The 23,631-nt window shown below is 36.6% G+C and overlaps 1 protein-coding gene across 1 annotated transcript; it reads left to right on the top strand.

The window, feature by feature from the left end:
• The first annotated feature begins 4,705 nt into the window (after positions 1-4,705).
• Positions 4,706-23,431, top strand: LOC103989574 (myosin-1). Its single transcript, XM_009408496.3, has 23 exons — positions 4,706-5,603; positions 6,983-7,084; positions 7,194-7,337; positions 7,438-7,588; positions 7,679-7,706; positions 8,754-8,919; positions 9,136-9,199; positions 9,322-9,335; positions 9,412-9,496; positions 11,173-11,276; positions 11,363-11,501; positions 12,459-12,577; positions 12,653-12,805; positions 12,882-12,971; positions 14,943-15,020; positions 16,340-16,498; positions 16,585-16,788; positions 19,799-20,004; positions 20,089-20,224; positions 20,796-20,925; positions 21,066-21,212; positions 21,299-21,378; positions 22,429-23,431. Exons 1-23 carry the CDS (start codon positions 5,109-5,111, stop codon positions 23,101-23,103), a joined length of 3,669 nt encoding a protein of 1,222 aa, XP_009406771.2. The 5' UTR covers positions 4,706-5,108; the 3' UTR covers positions 23,104-23,431.
• Positions 23,432-23,631: the final 200 nt, after the last annotated feature.

Raw genomic sequence — 23,631 nt, 5'->3', positions numbered from 1 at the left:
TAATCTTGGTCATAGGTTACTCGAGAGAGATATTGAGACAACCGAATAGACTAGTATACTATATACACGTCCATATGATGGAGGCAACTGGTCTTATAGTTGCTCATGTGAGGATACTAGGGATACAGTGTAGGTGTACTAGTTATAGATGCCCTACAAGCGAGTGATGATACATGTGACTTGATACATAATCTTTTTATTTATTATTATTATTTGATATTTTATCACTTTATATTACCTATTGTTTGAATATATTGTGATATTTATGGGTCTGTGTAATGAGAATTGAATCGTGATGAGATCACGATAATGAAACTGATTCGCCTTTAAACACATATCCTAAATAATCCCGGTGATAGGTTACTCGAAAGGGACATCGAGATAATCGGATAAATTGGTGTGTTGTATACCCGTTCATATGATGGATGCAGTTGGTCTTATAGCTACTCGTGTGAGGACATTAGGGATACACTACAAGTACTTATTGGAGAATGAGTTTACTGATTGATCTGCTTACGGAATACTAGATGACTGATGATGCCTTATTGTCAAACAGTGATTCTGTAGTCTCAATGATATATATGGTCCTTAGACTTGAGATACCAAGGATGTCTTGTATGAGTACTTTTGAAAGTTTCAAATCTAAAACAACTAGTTATTGGGAGTGACGACCAACCTTACAAGCGCTGCCCAAATCTCTTCCTCGTGCGCATCACGCAATGAAGAAGGGGCTACCCCTTATTGCTGTCCACATGCCCCAAATAGGGGCTACAATACGAGGAGGAGAGGGAGATAGGAGAATAGGAGTAGGTAACTAAAAAGAACCTAGCTCATGGCCCTTTGGTTTCCTCTTATTTATAGATGCCCCTTGTCAACTTAACCCTAATGGATCCTGTCATATTAGTTATTGGATCTCTATCCAACTACTTAAACCTCTACTTAATAATATCTTATTGGATCTCATCCATATGATCCAATACCGTGTGGATCACCACTAGAGAGGAGGATAGTTGACCTCATTTATCCTCTCCCACAAACTATAGGTTTTCAAGGATATACGATTTTCCTAGATAACACATCTTTCTTATATACGTAGTTTTTCAATTTTGTGGGTTTTATGTACTAATCTTTGTATGACAATGAAACCTTTATTTTTCTACAGGAATTTTGAGATTTTATTTTTTATTCTTCCGCTGCGCATATGATGTTGCCCTAGACTTCCTAACATGGTCAGTAATAACGACATGGTGGTCGGTTTTGTCGATGTCAATCTGAACATTGATTATGAGGAAAATGAGGAGTCAAAGTGATGAGACATGTCCATCGACATTGGAGGAGGAAGAGAAGAGAGGTGAAACATTTGCATCAACATCGCACCGCTTTGCCTCCTCTAGCGTCGCTTTACATCTGCGTTGGTGCCAGAGGAGGAGGAGGAGGTATATGAGGCATTTGTATTTGCCGATGAGGAGGGAGGGGGTAAGTGAGGCAGAGTAGTGCGATATCATTCATACATGTACTGTTACGTGTTATATCTTCCATCGGTAATGTTTCATTTTTATAACTATAGAAATTTGAATATAAAATTTTTAAGTCTAAATATCAAAACGTTTAAGAGGTCTAACAATATGAGATAATCTATAATTAGCTCACCAACATCGTTGAAATTATTTTTTTACATATTATTTTTGTGTCATTCATATACTGTCACGTGCTATATCTTCTATTAGTAAAACCGACGACATTAGGGTAAACGAGATTATATATTTCACTTTCATAACTATAAAGATCGTAATGTAAATTTTTTATATATTTCTATCTGTAAAGGATAATATGTAATTAGCTTCGTATATGATGGTTTCTAGGTTTACCTAGTCAACATGGCAATCATGTGATAGAGTCTATTCATGTCCAATCATTTTGAGATATTCCTCATTGATACACCAGCTTAGCTTATGACTATTAAAAGAAAAACCTGCCATAGTATATGTATTCGCGTTTAAACACTCACAATTACAATCATCATTTGAACTCATTACGGGCATTATCGAACATGATATAATTTGACATGATCCTCTAGCTCATGCTGATCTATCGTCATTAAGATAGGACGAGAAGGAATAATCAACTCAACCATCTCAAGAGGCATTTGGTTTTCGGACATAATAGCATTTGAAAACGGGTTAGGTCGATCAACTTTATCGTGTTGACACTAAGATGTTGCCGCTTTCTATTCGATGAAATGTTGCTTGCAGTTCCATAACTTGATGCTTCAAAGTAACTTGAGTTCTCGAGCGCAGCATGACTTCCTCACCCGCTGTATCATATCTCTGCTGATTGGATTGGATGTCGTCTTTATTACGAGCACATATATAAGAGAACAGTAATGGTGAAAAGCCAATGAGACGCATTTCCGACAACGAGTTAACAGAGAACCAACCTTCCATGGGCCAAACAAGGATCAGCTTGCCTTCTAAGGTTCTCAGGCAAGCAAACCACATGTTGTTGCCTGATCGCCATGATTTGGGGTGGCAAGTTGGCCACTCCACCTCGCTCTCCCCATCAGATGCGTTGTGCAGGTCGATACCCCCCGGGGTGTAGTGGCTTGAGGGCATCCCTTTTGGTGATGTGGTGTCTGCTTCACGTACATGGGAAGGCAGTGATGCAGCACACCCTTGCATTATTGCCTCGTGGCATGGGGTCACTCATGCCGAGACTCTGTGTCAGCTTAGCCCACTTTTCCTCCTCCCCTCCCTTTTTCTTCTGAATCTTCTTCTTCTTCCTCCCACCTCCTTCCCTTTTCAATTATGCAACTCATATGCTCACACATGGATGGGGCAGCTTCTTGTGCTCCCTCCTCCACTGTTCCCTGCCTTGTCACTGTTTGCTTTTATTCCATCGAGTTCGAGAACCATTTCCATGGTGTTACAGAAAAAGGCATGCGGCAAGCTGACGTATTTGACTATATTGTCTGATGCAGTCTTCTTCGTCAGGCCTGGACCTGGTCCAAAGTCTACTACGACCACAATACTTTTCTTGGTAGAACACAGCTAATGAACGTTATCACCACTTTAATCTGCCTCAACACCATGGTGCTTGCAGCGAGAGTCAAACTAAGCTGCCTGTCAGCTTTGCCTTGGCCTTTTGACAGGGCCAGCCAGAGGTTTGGGTGAGATAGCAGAGTTCTCTGCTATCACATGACCTTCGAGTCTTTTTCCCATCCATGCATGCATGTGTGGCTCATGGCAAAACACACAAGCGTTAAATGTGTATAGCTGAATGCAAGCCATCTGCTCTTTATGCCACAGATTTAAGTGGTGAAGGCGTTCCGAGGATAGACTGTCTCATTCAAGGCTGTGGTAATAATTGCCGGGTTGTTGTGGAGAAGAGGGTTTCATTGTCTCTAATTTATGTCAGCTTCAGTCCTCTTCTCCCACAAAAGGAGGAATAGAAAAAGTATGGGAATGACAAGAGCCTCCCTGTTCTTGAGAGACCTCAACTAACGAAAGAGCAAGACAACTCATTTGGACGTGGACACAACGGATTGAAGCAACTTACCCAACTGTGTTTAACCAGAAGAATAAACTCTTGATTTGATAGTTAAACTAAATCGAATGTGAGCTTCCGGAGAAATGGATGCATGGATCATAGATGCTGTCACTGACATCTGTCAGAAGGCAAACACTCATTGCTCTGTGTGCTCTGGTGCAGGCAAAATGGCCTCTCACTGGGTACAAGGATTACAGAGGAGACTTAATATTAAAACCTGGAGGTTTGGAGGACCATACCATTACAAAAGATGCACTTCTTTTGAAAGATGCCATGGTTTTTTATGCTTCTTGTTTGATTGGGTTTGTGTTCTATGTCATACAGACAACAATATATCCTGTTTCTTCTACATTCTTTCACATGAGAATGAATCAGTTTTGTCCAAGCTCAAATGATGTGTGTGATTAGGTGAAATCTCAATAATAAAATCCTTGCCTTTGAATCGTAGGAAGGCGAATACTCGATGTATAATCTACAGGTATGCGCGCATTTTAAAGCCTACTATCTACTCGGTGCTTGCTTAAATGACAAACGATGGGATGGGTATTTGGCAAGCATTAAAAGTCATTTTCTCACCCAAAAAGAGGAAGAAGCGGTGACGGAATCCGCTCCAAACGCGACGGCAACAGCGGACAATTCAAACGGTGGCAAAGCCTTCAGCAGGGCCACTTTTGCCGGCTTTCCATCAGAAAAGGCGGCAGCAGAGCCGTCCGATTCGAATCCAACGTCTGTCATTTAAAACGGGCCCGTGACGTTAGCCCGTCAGCTTCCTCTCTTCCCTCGCTTGCCTCTTTAGTCAAAGATGCGCTTTTGCCATATCCCTCGGATTACCCCTTTTATGCCCTTCTCTTTAAAGGAATAACATGATCGTTCCTTCTTTATGCTTTGGGATATTGGAGATAAGTAGGGGTATATCAGTCAATGTAGAGTAGCCGTTTAACTCCGTCACAAGCTCTCCAAGGGTTTTGTGGTCGGAGGCCGCGTTCGCCCGTTCCCATTGAGAGATCTCCATAAAAGTGAGCTTTTTTGGCAACAATTTAAACAATTATTATATCCACCGAACGAATTTTTCCCATATTTTATGGGGAAAAAGAAAAGAGAGACGGCGACAGCCATATGAATTTTATATGGTGGTTAAAAAATAATAGAAGAAGCAAACGATTCTGGTCTCACAGCGGAGGAAGAAAAGACCGCTTCTTCCCCCACCTCGACTTCCCCCTCTCTCTTTCCATCCGTTTGATCTCATCCAGTTCTTTTGTCATTGTTGTCTTGAAGACCACCGAGATCTTGCAAATTGCTCTTTTTTCCCTTTTTTTTTGCTTGGATTCTAGTCAAAAAGTTCATTTTTTGGTTGTTTCTTGGATTGTTTGTTCCTGGACGACGTTTTAGACTGAGGGATCGTCCGAGCTTGTTTGATTTGGATCTCTGGCTTCCTTTTTCCCTTTTAGGTTTTCTTGATTTTTTTAGGGGTTAGGATATGATGGACTGTGGTGAAGATTAAGTATTTCTGCTGGGTGGAAGCTTTCAAGATTTGTTCTTGGGATCCCTAGATCAGGCTAAAGATGGCGTCTGTGAGAATGTCGTCGCCCAGAACGCGGGAGCCGAAGAAGACGACCCGGCCGGAGCGGCCGAAGGTGAAGCCCCGCACGCCGATCTCGCTGCAGTCCGTGAAATCGCTGCCGCAAGATTTCAGGTTCACTAGCGGCTCGCCTTCAGCTTCCGAGGACAAGAAGGTCGACTCTGGTTCGAAACTTGCTGTCTTGAAAGAAAATGATAAGAAAGAGAAGGGTGCGGAGGATGCCACAGGGGAGGAGGATTCACCGTATAGCTCGAAGGCCAGTTCTCGTGAGGAGAGACCTCCGGAGGAAGCAACGGATGTTGAGGGGAACGATGATTCGCCGTACAGCTCTAAGACCAATTCTCGTGAGGAGAGACCTGACGAAGAGGAGAAAGGAGAAGTTATAATGTCCAAGTTATCGACTTCTAGAATGCCCCAGATATCGCCGTCGAGGTTTGAGTCTAACTGGGGAGATACCAGCTCTTACGTTGCAAAGAAGGTTGGTGTTATGCTTCTTTCTTTAGTTAATCATCTGTGATCATTGCATTCGATTCAGGATTATATATACACATTATGATTGTTGACCCTAGAATTGTTCTGCTTAAGAATAAAATGTCTGACTTTAGTCATTGTGGGTTATCATTTTTTTCCAACAATGTAACAAAGCACAGTGTAACTAATAACAGGTAGCTGGCACTTTTTTTTTTTTGCTTAATTATCAGAATGTTAAGCCAAGAAAATGTGAATGGATGGAAAGGACAACTGGAGTGATTTATGATTCTTTGTGTCTTACTTAGAACTCTGTGCTAGGATTCTCTAGTTCAAAAGTTTGAGCTATAGTTAGTTTGTAGTTGTGATGTTCCATATTTATATTGTTATCTTAAAACAGCGAATGTATACTGCATCAGGGTTTTGAATACCAATCCGTATTGGCGTATTGAGCTATGCTCGGTATGGTATGTACCGGTATATACCGTCAGTATGTCATGGCATACCGATAGTACACCGTAAAACCTTAAAAATGCCTTTACCTACCAGGTCGGTACACCTCGATAACGGTTGAAATTCGGGATGATACCAGTCAGTACACCTCGGTACCGATCGGTACGTCTCAATATCGATCAAAACACTAGTACCGCTCGGTAGAGGGCGGTCTTCATACCGGCATCTTCTCGGATTGGTACATACCGCCTATACCGGGCGGTACACATCGAATTGAGAACCCTGTACTGCATAATTACTCTGTGTCTAATATTTGGTAGTTCTCTCTCTCTCTCTCTCTCTCTCTCGCTCTCCTCTTTTAGGATTTCCTTTCTTTAGATACAGGGATTTTTATGCCTTGGCCTTTTATGATTTGAAAAATCTCACATGACAGGCTTCTTAGGAATAATATTACTGCTTATGATTTTAAAGTTCCCTTGGCCTTTAGGGAACTTAATACATCTCTTATTTTCTCAACTATGCTATGACATAGAAGTTGCTGGGATAATTTGCATCAAAATTATGTTACTTGATAAAAAAAATAAAGCTCCCATTTTGCATTTCAAATAGATCCATGCATAAGCATGTCCTCTGCCTTTGGTATCATAGACCAGAACAAGTTAATTAGAAATGTTTTACATGCATATTTGGACATTTTTTTAGATCAATGCTCTATGCAATATTGCTGTCTTAGTTTCTTAGATGGTCACCACCACTAAGTAAATGAAGCTGGCGGCTGATATCTCTGTTTCGGAATACCTGGAATGCATCATAATAGACATATCTGCTAAATACATTGATGCTGCCTCTCTAACTTCTATAATATTTGTTAGTATGACATGATCAACATGTCATCTATTGATTCAAATACCCACAAGTTCAAGTGTATTCTTTCAGAAACATCAAGCTTGGTGTCAACTTTCTAATGGTGACTGGGCACTAGGGACCATATTATCATCTTCTGGATCAGAGTCTGTCATATCACTTCCTCATGGTGGAGTAAGTATTTCAAATTCCATATCAGGAAAAATAAATTGTTCAAGCTTCTAGGTGTAATGCTCTATTATTTGTTCTGGATACTTGAATCAGGCAACTTCTTTATTTTCAGGTTATAAGTCTCAACACTGAAACATTGTTACCTTCCAACCCTGAAATACTTGATGGGGTTGATGATCTTATGCAACTTAGTTATTTAAATGAACCATCGGTCTTGTACAACCTGCAATTTAGATACTCCCGAGATATGATATACGTGAGTATTTACACTCAATTCTATCTGTCTCCATTACGAAGCAAAGCTTTATTGGGTTTCAAATTACCTCAATTTATTTTATCGTACACTTTCATGTTAGACTAGAGCAGGACCAGTTTTGGTTGCCATCAACCCATTTAAAGAAGTCAATCTTTATGGGAATGAGTACATTGAAGCATATAAGCATAAATCTATGAACAGCCCACATGTTTATGTGATAGCTGATACTGCCATCCGTGAAATGATACGAGGTACTCCTATCATGGTTACGATTTTCTTTGATGTATAATTCAGTTATGTACATTATTATCTGATTCATGCTTTTATTACTTGAATTGCAGATGAAGTCAATCAGTCAATTATAATCAGGTTGGTATTTATTTAGTTAATTAGAGCCTGGTAGTCCTAATTTATTATTCTTTAGGGATTGTTATTCTTTCAATTTTGTTCCTCTTATGTTCCATTGCACTGATGCAACATAGAAACACATGTCTATCTCAGAGAGCGAAATATTAAACTTTGCACTCATTATGTATTAAGCTGAACTCAACTACAAATTAGGTCCGTAGTGCTGTGCTACCTTTTGTAGCATTAAGTAACAACCACTGGTTAAGAAATAAAAAATTCAAGATAAAGCAGTTAGTCATTTTACCTTTTGATTTTTCCTTCCCTGTTAAGTAGCAACCAGTTAAGAAATAAAAATTGCAACCCTAAACAGTTAGTTCTTTCTCGTTTTAATTTGTACAGCTTCCTTCTGATTGAATCTTCTGTTTAACTATCTGGAGGAACTTTGTATCATACATGACTTGGACATTTGTTTACCTAATTGAAGGAATATTTGGCTGTTGAAGGAATTTTTCTCTAGCTTTTCCTACCAAAGGTGTTTCCTTCTTTTCATTGAAAGTGATGTTACATAAGAAGTTGCTAGAAGTATGCGGGTGTTTCATGCAATAAATATGAAGAATCTTCATCTTCAGTGCATCTAGCTAATTATTAGCTTATATATAAAGATTAAAAATCTTGACTTGCATTTTGTATTTTATTATTTAATCTTGAACCTTTACATCTGTTATATTCTTTTTATGTGTATTTTTCTTCCCATAGTAACTAGGGTTTTGTATTCTGATGCTGGGTGGTAAAGGGGAATAGTGAAATTGAAGGATGAATAATGTTATATTGTAACAAATTTGTTTTGTATGTATTGCTTTCCATGAGAGTTTTTTAAAACCTTGTCTTATATTTGGGTCAAAATTACATCAACCTTGATCAATCCTGAGAGTAATATAGAATCTTGTTATCTTCTTTCTTCATCAAAATTACATCAACCTTGACATATTCTTTCTAATTTGTAAATAAGTTATGAGGCAGCACATATTCTTGGGAAATGAAATTGACTAATTCTGATCGGCTTGGTAGTGGTGAAAGCGGGGCTGGGAAAACTGAAACGGCAAAGATAGCTATGCAATATCTGGCTGCCCTTGGAGGAGGTAGCGGCATCGAATATGAAATTCTACAGACAAATCCAATTCTTGAAGCATTTGGGAATGCAAGAACATTACGGAATGATAATTCCAGTCGCTTTGTAAGTTAATTAGTTCTTTATAGGCTGCTGTTTTCCATTTAAAAGATTCTTTTTTAAAGATTATGTTGGGAAACTTCTATTGTAACATAATTGAAAAATATAATGATTTCTGGAATGCACAAATCTGATTTTTATATTGCTTATTTTGGTTATGAAATTTCTATGAAACTCTTTCCCATCCAATATGTTTCACAAAATCGTGGTTTTTTATTACAGGGCAAGCTGATTGAAATTCATTTCAGTGTGACTGGAAAAATATCAGGTGCTTCAATTCAAACATGTAAGTGCAGTGGTTTGCTGTGATCTGTTAAGTTCCATTAAGAGAATTTGTTCTTTGCTCCTCCACACCGGTCTTATTAGTTTCATTCTTTCTGTTTCTTTCTTCTATGAACGTGTCGGCAGTTTTACTTGAGAAGGTACGCGATCTGCCTGCTTGCCCCTTTCCTTGATTTTGTTTACTGTTCATTTCTGAATTGCCTTACTATTATGCAGTCAAGAGTTGTACAATGTGCAGTGGGTGAGCGATCATATCATATATTTTATCATCTATGTGCTGGTGCTCCCCAATCTCTAAGAAGTATGCTACTTTGTCCAAAACTTTGCTTCTCATATCAGGAATCTTTTGTACTAGTAACCTTATATTCTTACTTAATGTTAGCTACAGGCAAGATGGTACATCTTTTAAAGTGCATAATACTAGATAGTCGTATAATAGTTAGCTATAATGTTGTCAGTCGTTTGGAAAAAAAGGAGAATATTGTTATATATGATTGGAGCATTTATGGCATAGAGTTTTACAAAAGCAGTCATTTTGAGATCCTTGAATGCTTAGGTTTGTTTATATTATACACTGCAAGAAATATAATCAATACAATTACAAGTTTGGATTAGTGTGTCTCATGTTTAACTATTTGGCAGTCTGTGAAATGTCAAGGATCCTTCACCAACAAAAAATGAGAAGTGGACTTGTATATACTATATAGTATATACAACTTCATACTAAGAATCCTGAGCTTAAACACTCTGGGCCACGTCGTTGAGGCTTATTTCATATAGTTATTAGCATTGTAGTTGATTTTGCTTGTGACAACTGGTCTTCTAGCAATTATTTGATTCTTCTATTAGAGCTGACAATGCCAAGATTGTCAAGGTTTCCCATACCTCATTGGATCCACAATTGGGGTTCCTTGTCCTATTAATTCTACTTCCTAGGATGCTATGGCATGTAATCCAAGGTATCAGACAATGACCCATAACACATAATGTTATCCTAGATTGATTCGGTATATCTTGTACCCACACCCATTCAGTGACCGTTTAAGGAACTGTGCTTTGGTTCTACATATTGTTGTGGTGGTTGAGCACTGGTATATAAGATTTCTCTTCTGGGACTTTGGTGTTAGTGTCTTTATTGTTGTAAATGAAATATTGACAAGTAGGGTGGAGGTTTCATACATTTGACTGTTTTGTAGCCCTTGCACTAGGGTAAACCTTGTGCACTTTGCTGATCTATTTATATTAGAGTTGTGTATGCATATCATCTATGTATGCAGACATCACAGCATGAGCTGTTATCCAAATATTTGTGTTTATTAATTTTATAATCTATAATTCTACATTTGGTACTTCTCCACAAAACTTCTCTCAATTGTCTGTTGAAACACATTTCAGCATGTCTGAAAATAGAGGCCCTTGTATTGTCCATGAAAGTTCTTATGTCCACTAGTCATATAGATGCCAATTTGTGCTCATCTTCCAGTAAGTCAGCTTAACACAAAATTATTGCTTATATTTTCTGCTATTTGTCGAGCCTCATTATTGACCCTTCATTAAATTATGTAATTAGATGAAAGGAAGAGATCATCTAACCCTATAATGATGATATCATACGCCCGATAAATTTCTTAAGTTATCTGTATAATCATTTACTGTTAAGTAATGTCTTCTGATGTTTCTGTAATTACTAATGGAATCTTCAATTTGCGTATTATACTGTGAGATTGGTTGCTTCTCATATAACTTAGATTTTACATTTGACTATAATCTTTATAATCAGCTTTCCTGCATATATATTGAATTGTGTTTTTACTACTGAGTAATAGGTATCCTGAAACCTTTGATTCATTTTTCACAGTTGGTCTTTTTTTTTCAGATTGCATTGTTTATGTATGCAGGGCATTTTGCTCAAATTTTATCTGCAGATACATTCTCATGCTATCATGTCTTGCTAATCTGTTGCATTTCTGGATTCAGCAAAATTGAATTTGAGGAAAGCAGATGAATATAAATATTTAAAACAGAGCAATTGCTATACTATTTCCAGCGTTGATGATGCTGAAAGGTTCCATGTTGTTAAGGTAAATCTTCCAATTGTTATAAAACTTATGTGTAATCTTACAAGGAACAGAGCTTCTTTGGCTAACGTGCTCACATATTGTTACAGAAAGCTATGGATGTTGTTCATATCAGCAAAGAAGATCAAGAAAGTGTATTTGCTATGCTTGCTGCAGTTTTATGGTTGGGTAACATCTCTTTTACGGTGATTGACAATGAAAATCATGTTGAAGTCGTTGCAGATGAAGGTAAGCCTTTTAGATTTAATAAAGTTAAATTAATTTATTTATTCTTTTTCTTGTTTTAGTTTTTGCTCGTTTTTAAAATTTTTAGTAGAAATGTTCCTTGTTATTCCTTTTTGCTTTATTTTCTTTCTGTTTTTTTTATAATTTATAGGAAACTACCAACCTGTATCCTTCAACCTCTTTTGGTCCTTTTAATTATTTGCTACTTATAATTTGGCCATGACAGTTGCCATTTACTAATTCCACTAACTTATACTTTAGACATTCCCCATGCTTTCATGTGTAATGCTGCATTGTAGTGATGGATTCTAGAGCATAGACTCCACAACATATTACACATTGTTACCCATTATACACGAGGCCATTTTTAATGGATGGTGCTTAATGAACTAATTGGGAGTTTAATGTATCTTTTTGACTTTTTTCTTTATATTGTCTAAGATTTCATATATTTGGTCATGACACTACTAATGTTAGTGTTTTATTATGAAACTTTTTTCCTTATATTGTCTAAGATTTCATATATTTCTCTTCTTAGAATTAAGGAAAACTCTGACGTTATTTACTTTTTTTCTTCCAATCTTATTACCATGCTAATTAATTTGAGATATCATTTATGAGGAGTTATTGTTTTATTATGAAACTTTTTATATAAATTTTCATTTTCTGAGATAAAGGCAATCAGGCATAATGTGAATTTATTGCTATTTTATGCTTTCTTCTTCCTAAATTTGTTCTCTTTTCTGCAGCTTTTTCAACTCTTAATATCTAGTTATTTATCCACATAAGTATCAATCTAAGTAATATTCAGCAATAAATGGGTTCAGTAGTCTTCTGCAGAAACTTCAATTTTTCTTCTCGCACCATCTGTTGAAGCCTCTGATAAGTGTAATGTTAAAATTTGTTACTTATGGTGTGACATTTTTCTTTCTTTTTTGATAACAATGAATGTTGATTTAGGTGCCCAAACGGTTGCTAAGCTCATCGGATGCACACTTTCTGAACTCAAGTTAGCCTTGTCAACACGGAAGATGAAGGTTGGAAATGATAACATTGTCCAGAAGCTTACACTTTCGCAGGTTTGTTGTACTCCTCTCTTTGAAGTGACATTTTCAACTATGGGTGACTCATTTGCTTCTCTGTCTGTTATGTAGGCAATTGATACAAGAGATGCACTGGCAAAATCATTATATGCTAGTCTGTTTGAATGGCTTGTAGAACAGATCAATAAATCACTTGGAATAGGAAAGCGTCGCACTGGCAGATCAATCAGTATTCTTGATATCTATGGTTTTGAATCCTTCGATGTAATGAACTTCTAACTTGTTGTACAGCTTCTGCTTACTGATTCAGCTGAACTCATAGTACATTATGTTCTTGCAGAAGAATAGTTTTGAACAATTTTGCATCAATTATGCTAATGAAAGATTGCAGCAGCATTTCAATCGCCATCTCTTCAAGCTGGAGCAAGAGGTATGTTTAATCAGATTGATAGATGATTTATTGTAGTGGAGTGTACACACAGAGGTAGGGTGTTATGTTTGATAACAGCTTGGCAGGTTAAGGCTGATACATTGACCTCAGTTTTCCTGTTACAGTTGAAAAACTCCATCCGATTTTCATAATTGTTCATCTTTTGCCCAAAGCCACCAATACTTATATATGAACTGATGAAGATGCTGTAGTAATCCTGATTATTCTGATTTTTTTTTCCTGTTAATCTAAGGAAAAAGATCTGGCATCATGTTTTTAGTGCTTGCTTGCAAAAATCATTGATTTTAATTAGGATGAATTGAAACCATATAAGCTGAAGTAATTTTAAATAACTGAAAAATGTGAAAATTGCAAAATAAATGAAATTTCTGAAACCAAAATGCTTCTGATGGGCCAAGAACCATGCAATTAAAATCATTTTATTAAACACCACTTTACAGTGGATGCTCTGCTCATCCACAATCTTAATTGCTTTGAGTTTCTTATATTTTCTAGTATAGTAATCCATTATGTGGTTCAGACTTGGTATGTTAGTAGTATCGTTGTCAAAGACCATTAGATCAAGCATTCCACGAAGGCTAATTCCTTTTATGGTACTAAAATCTTTTATCTTAAACCATTCAGTATGGTTTTTAGTTTTTACTACCATTTTATTTGTGGCTCCATGCCATGTTAAGACCATATTTACAATTACAAGTTGTTGAACAAAACTCTTGAAGACAATTCAGATGAGTAATATGCGATTGTGAGCATTTTGGAAACCTGATCATGTTGAGTAGAGAAACCTGTTTTTGCACATGTTCTGGTTCTACATTCTTTTTGCCAGAATTCCATTTGTAATGTTAGTTATCTTTCCTGTATGATTAGAACTATATTTAAACATGATCGAAACTAGTTTTTGAATGTTAGTATGTATTGTTAACATAATCATACATTGTATAGATTTTCTATTTCGGCAACCTGATCAAAGTTCCTTGAACCTAAACTGAAGTGATTCATCTGGCTTAATTATGAGGATTTGTTGTCAACCTTTTAAATTATGAAATCCTTTTCCTTGTTATGCCTATCACATAACCTCTATTATGTTGGAGTTCGAGTCAAATGCTATACCTTGAGAGGCAACTTTAGTGTATTCTCTACATATTTAACATGTGGGTGTCAATTTAATTATAGTTGAAGGCTGTCACTCTGCCACAGTCATCATGTGGCATTTCAGATGAAGCTGATGAACCACAAAGGATATTTTATTGTACTACCTTGCACGTTCTACATGAAGAGTTTGTTGAAATGCTTCAAACTTGGTAGTTCTCCTCTCCCACATACTCTGAGAGAAAAAAAGTTGACTTCCTGAATTAAAGTAAGGTGACCTGCTGTCTTGGTATCCAGACTGGATCATGTCCAATATGATTCTTCTAATTGCATGATTTAAACAAAACTTATCTCCAATTAAACAATGATATATTATGAAAAATCTATGTTTTGTTTTCGCTTATGTGATATATGCTAATATCATGTTTTGTAATAAGTTCATGTAAAGTGTTACCCCATTAATATTTTAAATTTTTAGCTCGCTGATACTGATGAAGCAGATAGAATGAAGCTGCAAGTGGCATAAGATGTTCATCATGTTATGCACATTCTGATTTGCGACTCATGTTATAGTTGGGCATCAATTTTAACCTAGTGCCAAGGCCTTTTTGCCACCTTACTGGCTCTGTACATTTCATTGGCAAATTCTGATCATACTACGTGCCAGGCATAACAAGTTTTGCATTTTGAAATTTAATTTAAAATTTCTTATGTGTTCTATATTTCTCGAGTGCTTGCTTTGTTATTTTTTCAACTATTATTAATTTCATTGACAAATTTAATATTATTACCCTTTTTTTGCATTGGGTTTAAGGTTCTTGGTCCTTGTGTATGTCCATATTTTTATGATTTCTTTACCAGGAATATATTCAAGATGGCATAGACTGGGCAAAAGTGGACTTCGAGGATAATCAAGACTGCTTAAATCTTTTTGAGAAAGTATGTGTTATTTCTTGTCTTCCTTAAGTCTCTCTATATATTTATTATTCTGTCACTACTAATAGATATCAAAGTAAGTTCCATTTCTGTTTGAACCATCACTGTCTTTCTGTGAATTATGACAGTCATAATATGGTCAAGGAAACCATGGAAGTAGAATTACTGTGGTAGCCTTCCTATTAAGAAGATTTTCTTTCATCTTTTTTTTATTATTTTATAGATGAAATGGAGGTAAATTAATTATTAGAAAATGGAGGGTTCAAACTTTTCACCCACTTGCAGTAATCATAGATGTATGATAGGTAATTCATAAAGATTCAAGGGCTAAAGGGGTTTAGAGAACTGTTCTTCTATGCTGTTTCTGTATGCTTTCTGGCAGAGCAGGATATTTAGTAGAAACAAGATACAAATGTGTCGAGTACAAACCAATCCTAGATTTTACATTTGACATGCAAATATAAAGAATGATGGAATCAAATTGGATATATCACATATTTGATGGGCTATTATTATGTAATTTAAAGATCTCAAATATAAAAAAAACACCCTCTTTTTGAATCTGGTTTTCACTTTATCATTATGTTTGTGATTGTATATCTTCATGCACTCTAGTTGTTTGATTATAATTTAGGTCATACTTGAGAATGCAATAGGCAAAGATATGAGGGGCTTTTATAATTTTATATGAAGAGCTTAAATATCAAAGAGAACCTCTTCGTTGGTTTTGGTCATAATTTGATCATTATTGTCTTTGTAATTTCTTATTGTAAGCAGATAGTTGATTGATTTTAACTACGAATGATCTTATCCTTGGGAATGCAGTACAGATCTTCAACATGACTTGAGATAAAATAACAATTGTTCTCTGAGCTTCTATCTTATTAGTTACAATAAACAATATTTTGGTAGGACAGTGTCATAATTTGATATGCTTTAGAAGTATCCATCTCATTTGAATTTTATCTCTTGTGTGATTTTTGAAACATGATAATTATTAGTATTGCATTCTAAGTTTAAAAGGCCTATAATATATTTTGTCACATGTTCTATTAGTTGTCCTAAGGGTCATGTTAGAAATATTATGTTAGATATTGCATTCTAAGTTTAGAAGGCCTATAACATATTTTCACATGTTCTATTTGTTGTCCTAAGGGTCATGTTAGAAATATCAAGTTAGATTATACAATCATGAGCCATGACAATATGTGACTGTGCTTGTTGCATCAGGAGTTCAACTATCTTTGCTTGCCATCTTTATTTCAAACACTTAATAAGACCATTGAATATTTTTCATTTTAAGATAATTCTACTTGTTGCAGAAACCACTCGGGTTGTTATCTCTTTTGGATGAGGAGTCCACTTTCCCAAATGGAACTGATCTTACATTTGCGAATAAACTTAAGCAACATCTTAATTCTAGTCCTTGCTTTAGAGGAGAGAGAGGCAAAGCCTTTACAGTACATCACTATGCAGGGGAGGTTGCTATTTAAACTTTATTTATCTTTTTATTTGACATTCTTTGGTACTTTGTTCAAAACTTTCTGATGGTGCATAATTTATTTAGGTGGTCTATGACACAACTGGGTTTTTGGAGAAGAACAGGGATCTATTACACATGGATTCTATCCAGCTTCTTGCTTCTTGTACATGCCATCTTCCTCAAGCCTTTGCTTCCAAAATGCTTTTTCAATCCGAAAATGCAGCATCGAATCCATATAGATCTGGTGGTGCAGATTCCCAAAAGTTAAGTGTTGCTTCAAAGTTTAAGGTAAAGATCTTATTCTTGAATACAAAATTTTCATGTTGTGCAGTGGTAGGAGATAGTTAACTATTTGGTTTTCTTTTGAAACAAAAGAACCAGCATAGCTAATAAAAGGTTATATGACAAACTCATTGGAGCTGGCACTGACTATAGTAGTATGTGATGGCTAAAACTGTTTGCGACCTGTGTCACCACCTTATTATGGTCAAAAATCAGTTTCTCAGTCTTTTTATATTAATCCATCAGTTGTTTATAAAATCCAGATTAAAGCAAAGAGCGCACGAACGGGAATAAGGTGTCCAGAGCTTGATTCCCTTCAAGGTGTTGTCCATATGGACAGTAGCGAATTGAGTAGGTGTTTGCCATATGGATAGTGTCTTCCACATTGACAATAAGAGAACATTATGTCTGACAAACATAAATAAGTAAAGGCAACATCTTCTGAATACCTACCTAAGGCGCTTATTCAGCCAATCTCTTTGGCCAACCTTTTCTTTTAAATGAGATGAAATTATTGTTATTGCTTAGGTTGTTTGAAATTACTCTCCAAATAATATATCTGCTTATAATGTTTTTCTAGTTTCAAATTTTCTTACAATGGCAGATCTCAGACTGCAACTTTTTCATGTAGAAATAATAGTGAGGTTATATTATATCATCTGGAGCAATTTTTTGTAATTTGAACTTGCATGTTAATCTGTTTGATGATTTGATCCCTCTCCAGAAATGATAGTTTTTTGGGGCCATTTTGATCCATTTTATTGCATTTTATGCTACATTAAAGATGATGTTCTACCTTCTTTTGCAATTAAATGCACTGTGAAGAGCCCTAATTTTTGCTGAAATTCATTTTGTTAATTATTTTGGTTTTCTAAACCAATTTTTTATCATTAAATTATTATCAGATTCTTATGCGTTATGTGAGATGTGCTTTTAATTCTAACATAATGAGGACTGATATTTAAGATTATTTAGTTCTGGTACTGACCTTAAGGAACACTAACCTTGCCACTAAGATTTCAGGAACCAAGTTTGAATCCAAATCTTTCACAGGAGATCAAAGTAACCTGCCATCTTGACTTGTAAACATATTGTTAAAACAAAATTGTAGCTTGTTCATCATGTATCTTAATTTTTTAATTCTTCAACACATTAAGGATTCATAATCTGTCGAATAGTATGTAAGACATGATCATTGCATCCTATTTAAAGCAGCATTACATGCCTAACTTGGGAACATTTTAGAAACTTCTTGTCATCCAGTTCCAAAGCCAAAATTTCATGCCAAGGGTGCCAAAAGTTATCTTTCAAAATGTTTAAACTGGTAATACAAACTTGTAATCTATACATCCAAATTTTTTATTTGTTTTTGAAAAAGGATCAATGGTAGACATCTTTCCTGTTGATAGTCAGGGATTTCAATGACCCTGTTGAATGATACTAAGTGATTGAGTCTAAATTGGACTTAATATATAAATAACAACTAGTTTATAGTATTATAATTTAACATAAAGGCCTAAAGTTTTTAATATGAAATGTGCTTCTGAAACTAATTGTAAGGTATAAAATATAATATGTATAAATAATTATGAAAATATGTTTGTGAAAGAAGACTCATTCTAGGAAGATGAGGTGATAGTGAGGTTTATGATCCTGAGTTGAAGACACAAACACAAAGGTGTTGAGTTGGAGACAAAGTCAGGGACATTGGATATGTGATTCAGAAGTGCAGCAGCATGAGACAAATTAAGGATTGAGTCTCTTGGCAAGGGTATTTCACGTGGAAACGGTAGAGCTTTTTTTCTAGTGAATACAAAAGCCTGATCTTTTTATTGAAAAATTCTCTCTCATGATCTTTTTTTTTTAATTTTCTGACATGTTTTGTGTGTAATTTGACTGAAACAAGAAATTTCTTTATTTTTTTTCTGTTCCAACTCTTCATGAAAAGAAGAGATCATGATTCTATGATCTTATACCTGAAACACAGCTCATCAGCTTGAGGAGTGAAGTTTGGTTCTTGTTTATCAACACTGATGGGGCCCACAGGTGGTGCAATGGTGACTAAAGCTGCAAAAGGTTTATTGATATTCAAGTAGACGATGGTGCCTAAATAAGCATTACACATGAGGTTGGGTCCATGGCATGCAGGCCTCAGGGGTAGTGGAAGATCATTGACATTGTGGGTGGTCATGTGTTCCACCTTTCTCAATGAAGCTTCACCCTTGCTGTCATTTTTGTTTTTGTTGGCTGATGCCTAAATAAGTGGATCTGATAAAGGCCATAACGTAGGTTTCCTCCTTCAAAAAGAAACAATCAAGTCTCACACAATGTTACATCATATACCTTTTGATGGAGGAGCTCTTTCTTTGGCTTGCCAATTAAGAGTAGCCTGTTTGACTTCTTTTGATAATAGCATAGTTTCATGTTGATTTTGAGGGTGCTATTTCTAGGAAGACACTGGGATTTTTTTTTCTTTTCATTAATCTGGCATAGAAGCATACTATCTCAGGTGTTGGTTGAGTAGTGGTTCTAAGTTATGATTATCTTTTTGAGTCTTGTGCCTATAATTGTAAGTGGTCTTTCTCTAATGGCATGCTAATTGCTTCGTTTTGTGGCCCACTGACTCGATTTGGCACGTAGTGGTCAGGCATCATGGTTTGTGCATGCGACACGTGCTTTATGCATAGCTCCAGACAAGACATTTTTTGCAATTTTCTTCTAAATTTCCCCCATGTGTTGACATCTTTTCTAAAGTCCCTCTGAAGGCTTTATAATTGATGCAATATCTTTAAAATTCCATTTTCTGAAATATGACATATTCTCTTGATACATCATTGTGCTAAGTTTTGTGGTTGAGTTCGAATGTATTTTTGCACCCTTTTACCATAAACATTTTATATATGTCTTTTAATGAACTTTCTTTTGCCTTCTGTTTTTATGGATGTATTTTAATATTTTTCCTTTCAGATGGTTTTGTTTTACTCTACATTATTCTTCTTTTCTCTTTTTTGTTCAGGGGCAATTATTTCAACTGATGCAAAGACTTGGGAATACAACACCTCATTTCATACGCTGCATTAAACCAAACAACTCACAACTTCCTGAAACATATGAACAAGGACTTGTATTGCAGCAGCTTAGGTGCTGTGGAGTGCTAGAAGTGGTTCGTATATCAAGATCTGGTTATCCTACGAGAATGTCTCACCAAAAATTTGCTAGGAGGTAAAACGATATTTCATTTTCTGCATTTCATGTGCTGCATGATCCTTTTATTTATTTATTATTTTAACTTCTTAACTCTATCAGGTATGGTTTTCTTCTTCTTGAGAATGTTGCATCTCGAGATCCATTAAGTGTCTCAGTTGCAATACTTCAACAGTTTAACATTCTTCCGGAGATGTATCAAGTGGGTTACACAAAATTGTTCTTCCGAACTGGACAGGTGAGAGGAAAGCCTAATATTTATATCATGATTCGTCTTACCGATCTATACTGGTGTACTGATCGGCCATCGGTATGGTATGTACCTAACCATACCAACGTATTAACACATGGTATGATAGGGCGTATCGACAAACTGGTATGTATCGCCCATACCGGTCTCTTGTCGAACTGATATGTGCTGTGTGTACCGATTGGTATGCCGCGGTATGGTGAACCTTGATTTATATGTGTGGAGTTGAATGATGCAAATTGCTTGTTTCATTTTATCCTACTCAATGTTCCTTTATTCTGAACTGTTTTAAACATTTACTTTTGCTTTTCTATCGGGTTTGGCATGTACCAAAATTTGTTCCTTCCCTTCTCTATTGTCTATTTTCCATTCTAAACTTACTATGAACTAGTCAGTTTCATGCAATTTAACACCCTTCATATCAAATCCTGTATGGAAGGAATACAGGACATTTATAGTTAATGTTGATTAAAAGCGAAAAAAAATGAAGCTTAACTTTTTTTTGTCTACAGATTCTGTTCATTTCTTTTTGACTTTCTTGTTGTGGTATTGTGCATAGATTGGTGCACTTGAAGATACAAGAAATCGTACTCTTCATGGCATTTTAAGGGTTCAAAGCTGTTTTAGAGGCCATCAAGCTCGTCGTTATGTGAAAGAGCGTAAAAAAGGAATTGTTGCATTGCAATCATGTAATTTCTTCTCCCTTTTATTATAAGGAGCGATTCTTCTTGCAAGAAACTAGACTGTTATATTTAACTTGGTGAAGATATTTTTGATAGGGTTAACAAGCAATAAAATCTGACAATTACGTCTTTGTATCATCTTATAGTCATTCGGGGTGAGAAGACGAGACAGACATACGTAGTTTTGCTTCAGAGGCACAGAGCTGCAATTGTTTTGCAGAGAAATATGAGATGTAGATCTGTTCGGAGAGACTTTGTCAGTGTCCGTAATGCTTCGATAGTAATCCAATCTGGTACATTTGTTCACATCTTGGGTTTGATTGGGAATTCTTGTTTCTGGAATATTCTATTGTGTACTGATCGTACATTTATTTAACAGTTATTCGTGGGTGGCTTGTTAGGAGGTGTTCTGGAAACATTGCTTTGCTCAATGCAACCGAGTATATTGGGGTAACAAAGGTAATTCACTGACACTTGTTTAATTCTGCTCCAGCGTAACAATCTATACTGCATTTTTCTAATATTAAGCCCTTTCTTATACTCCAGTTGATTACTGGAATCAAATTTATCTGAAAGAATCCCTATCGACACTGTCGATTTAGATGGAGGTTTATTTAGATTATTAATAGTAGCACCAGTAGATTTGTCAACTGTAGGCCTCTGGTTTCCAAAGGGTTGGAATATAATACATGACTAGTTTTTTTTTTTTCATAGAGAGTTTAAAGAAATGACCAATCTTGTCAACCATAAGAAATTAGTTCTGATCAGAAGTTGTGCATTTGGATCAACTTCTAAGTTCCAGTTGTTTTGCCATTTGTGGAGGGCCACAGATATTTTGATGCATGAAATTATGACCTATTTGTCCAATTGCTGAGTCATGTTGTAACACAACCAAGGTTCGCAATACCGTACCGTACCGATATTTCGACCTGGGCTCGGTATGGTACGGTATGGTATACCGAGTGGTACACCCAGGTGTACCGAGCAGTACACTCAGGTGTGCCGAGTGCACTCGGACCGGTAACAGGCGGTCCACGTACCGACAATCTGTCGGACCGGTACGTACCGCCCGTACTGGGCGGTACAGCTCGGTACGGCAGACCCTGAACACAACACATATAAATTATTGCACACATTTTTGTTTCCTCATATATGATGTGCTTGACGCAGTTAAGGTATGACTGGGAGAATGTGGATCACATTGGTTCTCCACACAATCACCATGTGACCATAGAGGTGGTCTGAAGACCGGAACCTGCATGACTTGCAGTTATCTGTTGCAATTCCATGTTGTGCTGCAGTATATTTTTTTTCATGTTTATTTAATTTTCATTTATGTCCTTTGAGGTTAAATATACAAGGACATGTTTGTTTCGTGTTCATCCTCGACATTATATTTCTCAAGTACCTGTCAAGATGATACTTGAAAATTTTCATAAGCAACTCGATTTTTCTGTTGTTCTGTTTTGTTGTTCTGCTCTCTGAAGGTACATCTGTATATATTTTCAGGGTGGAGAATCAGAACAGGTTTCAGTGAAGGCCACTGTCCTTGCAGAATTACAAAGGAGGATCCTAAAAGCTGAGGCTGCTCTGAGAGATAAGGAAGAAGAAAATGACATACTCCACCAGAGACTCCAACAGTACGAGAGCCGATGGTCAGAGTACGAGCAGAAGATGAGGTCTATGGAGGAAGTGTGGCAGAAGCAAATGATGTCCTTGCAGTCTAGCCTCTCCGTCGCAAAGAAAAGCCTTGCTATCGATGATGTTGAACGGAGTTCTGATGCCTCGGTTGACCATAGCTGGGGCAGCGCAGAACACGTTAGGACCAAAGGGCGGGAGGAGAATGGAACGCCACGATTGGTTTCGCGAGTGCTTGACAGAGAAATGAGTGCTGGGCTGAGCGTTATCAGCCGCCTGGCGGAAGAATTCGACCAGCGGACGCAAGTGTTTGCTGATGATGCGAAGTTTCTGGTGGAGGTGAAGTCTGGTCAGTCGGAGGCCAGCCTGAATCCTGACAAAGAGCTGAGGAGACTGAAGCAGAACTTTGAACTGTGGAAAAAGGACTTCAGCTCTCGGTTGCGTGAGACCAAGGTGATCATAAACAAGCTCGGCACCGATGATGCGGGTTCGGACAAGGGGAAGAGGAAATGGTGGGTGAGATTGAACAGTGCCAGGATAATTTGAAAGGCGATAAAATTTATTATATTTGCTGTTCCATTGGCCTTTGTGATTTTTGTATTTATGTTGGAAGAAGAGAATTCTGTTGTGCATCCCTGCACAGTAACAAAGAGTCTGACGGGTAAAGAAGGTAATAGCGTTGAGGTACTTTGGTGTATCAGTTGTATATGGTCACAAAGCATCATGTTCATGTAGAGTCATATACATATGATGTGTCAACTGGTATTGAGCATCTGCTTTGTAGATTTTTCCACTTGAAAGATGATGTACTATCTCTCTCTCAACAATGCCTACTACTACCAATTCTTATGATATTGTAGTGGTAGTTTTCTTCCTTCCATTTGGTGATGATATGTTAGAGAGGTGTCTACACAGACAAAGATCAGTTTATTTGTCTTATGACATTATGGTTCAAATCACACACTCATCTAAAGATTATAATCAACAGCATGCAACATATTTCACAGCTTCAACTATAAAACCAAAAGGTAGTGTAAGAAAATTACGGCACATTGTGGCAATTGAAACAGATAA

Source organism: Musa acuminata, chromosome BXJ1-4 (genome assembly GCF_036884655.1).
Source record: "Musa acuminata AAA Group cultivar baxijiao chromosome BXJ1-4, Cavendish_Baxijiao_AAA, whole genome shotgun sequence".
Taxonomy (NCBI): domain Eukaryota; kingdom Viridiplantae; phylum Streptophyta; class Magnoliopsida; order Zingiberales; family Musaceae; genus Musa; species Musa acuminata.
Note: the sequence above shows the minus strand (reverse complement) of the source record. Positions and strands in the feature narration are given on the sequence as shown.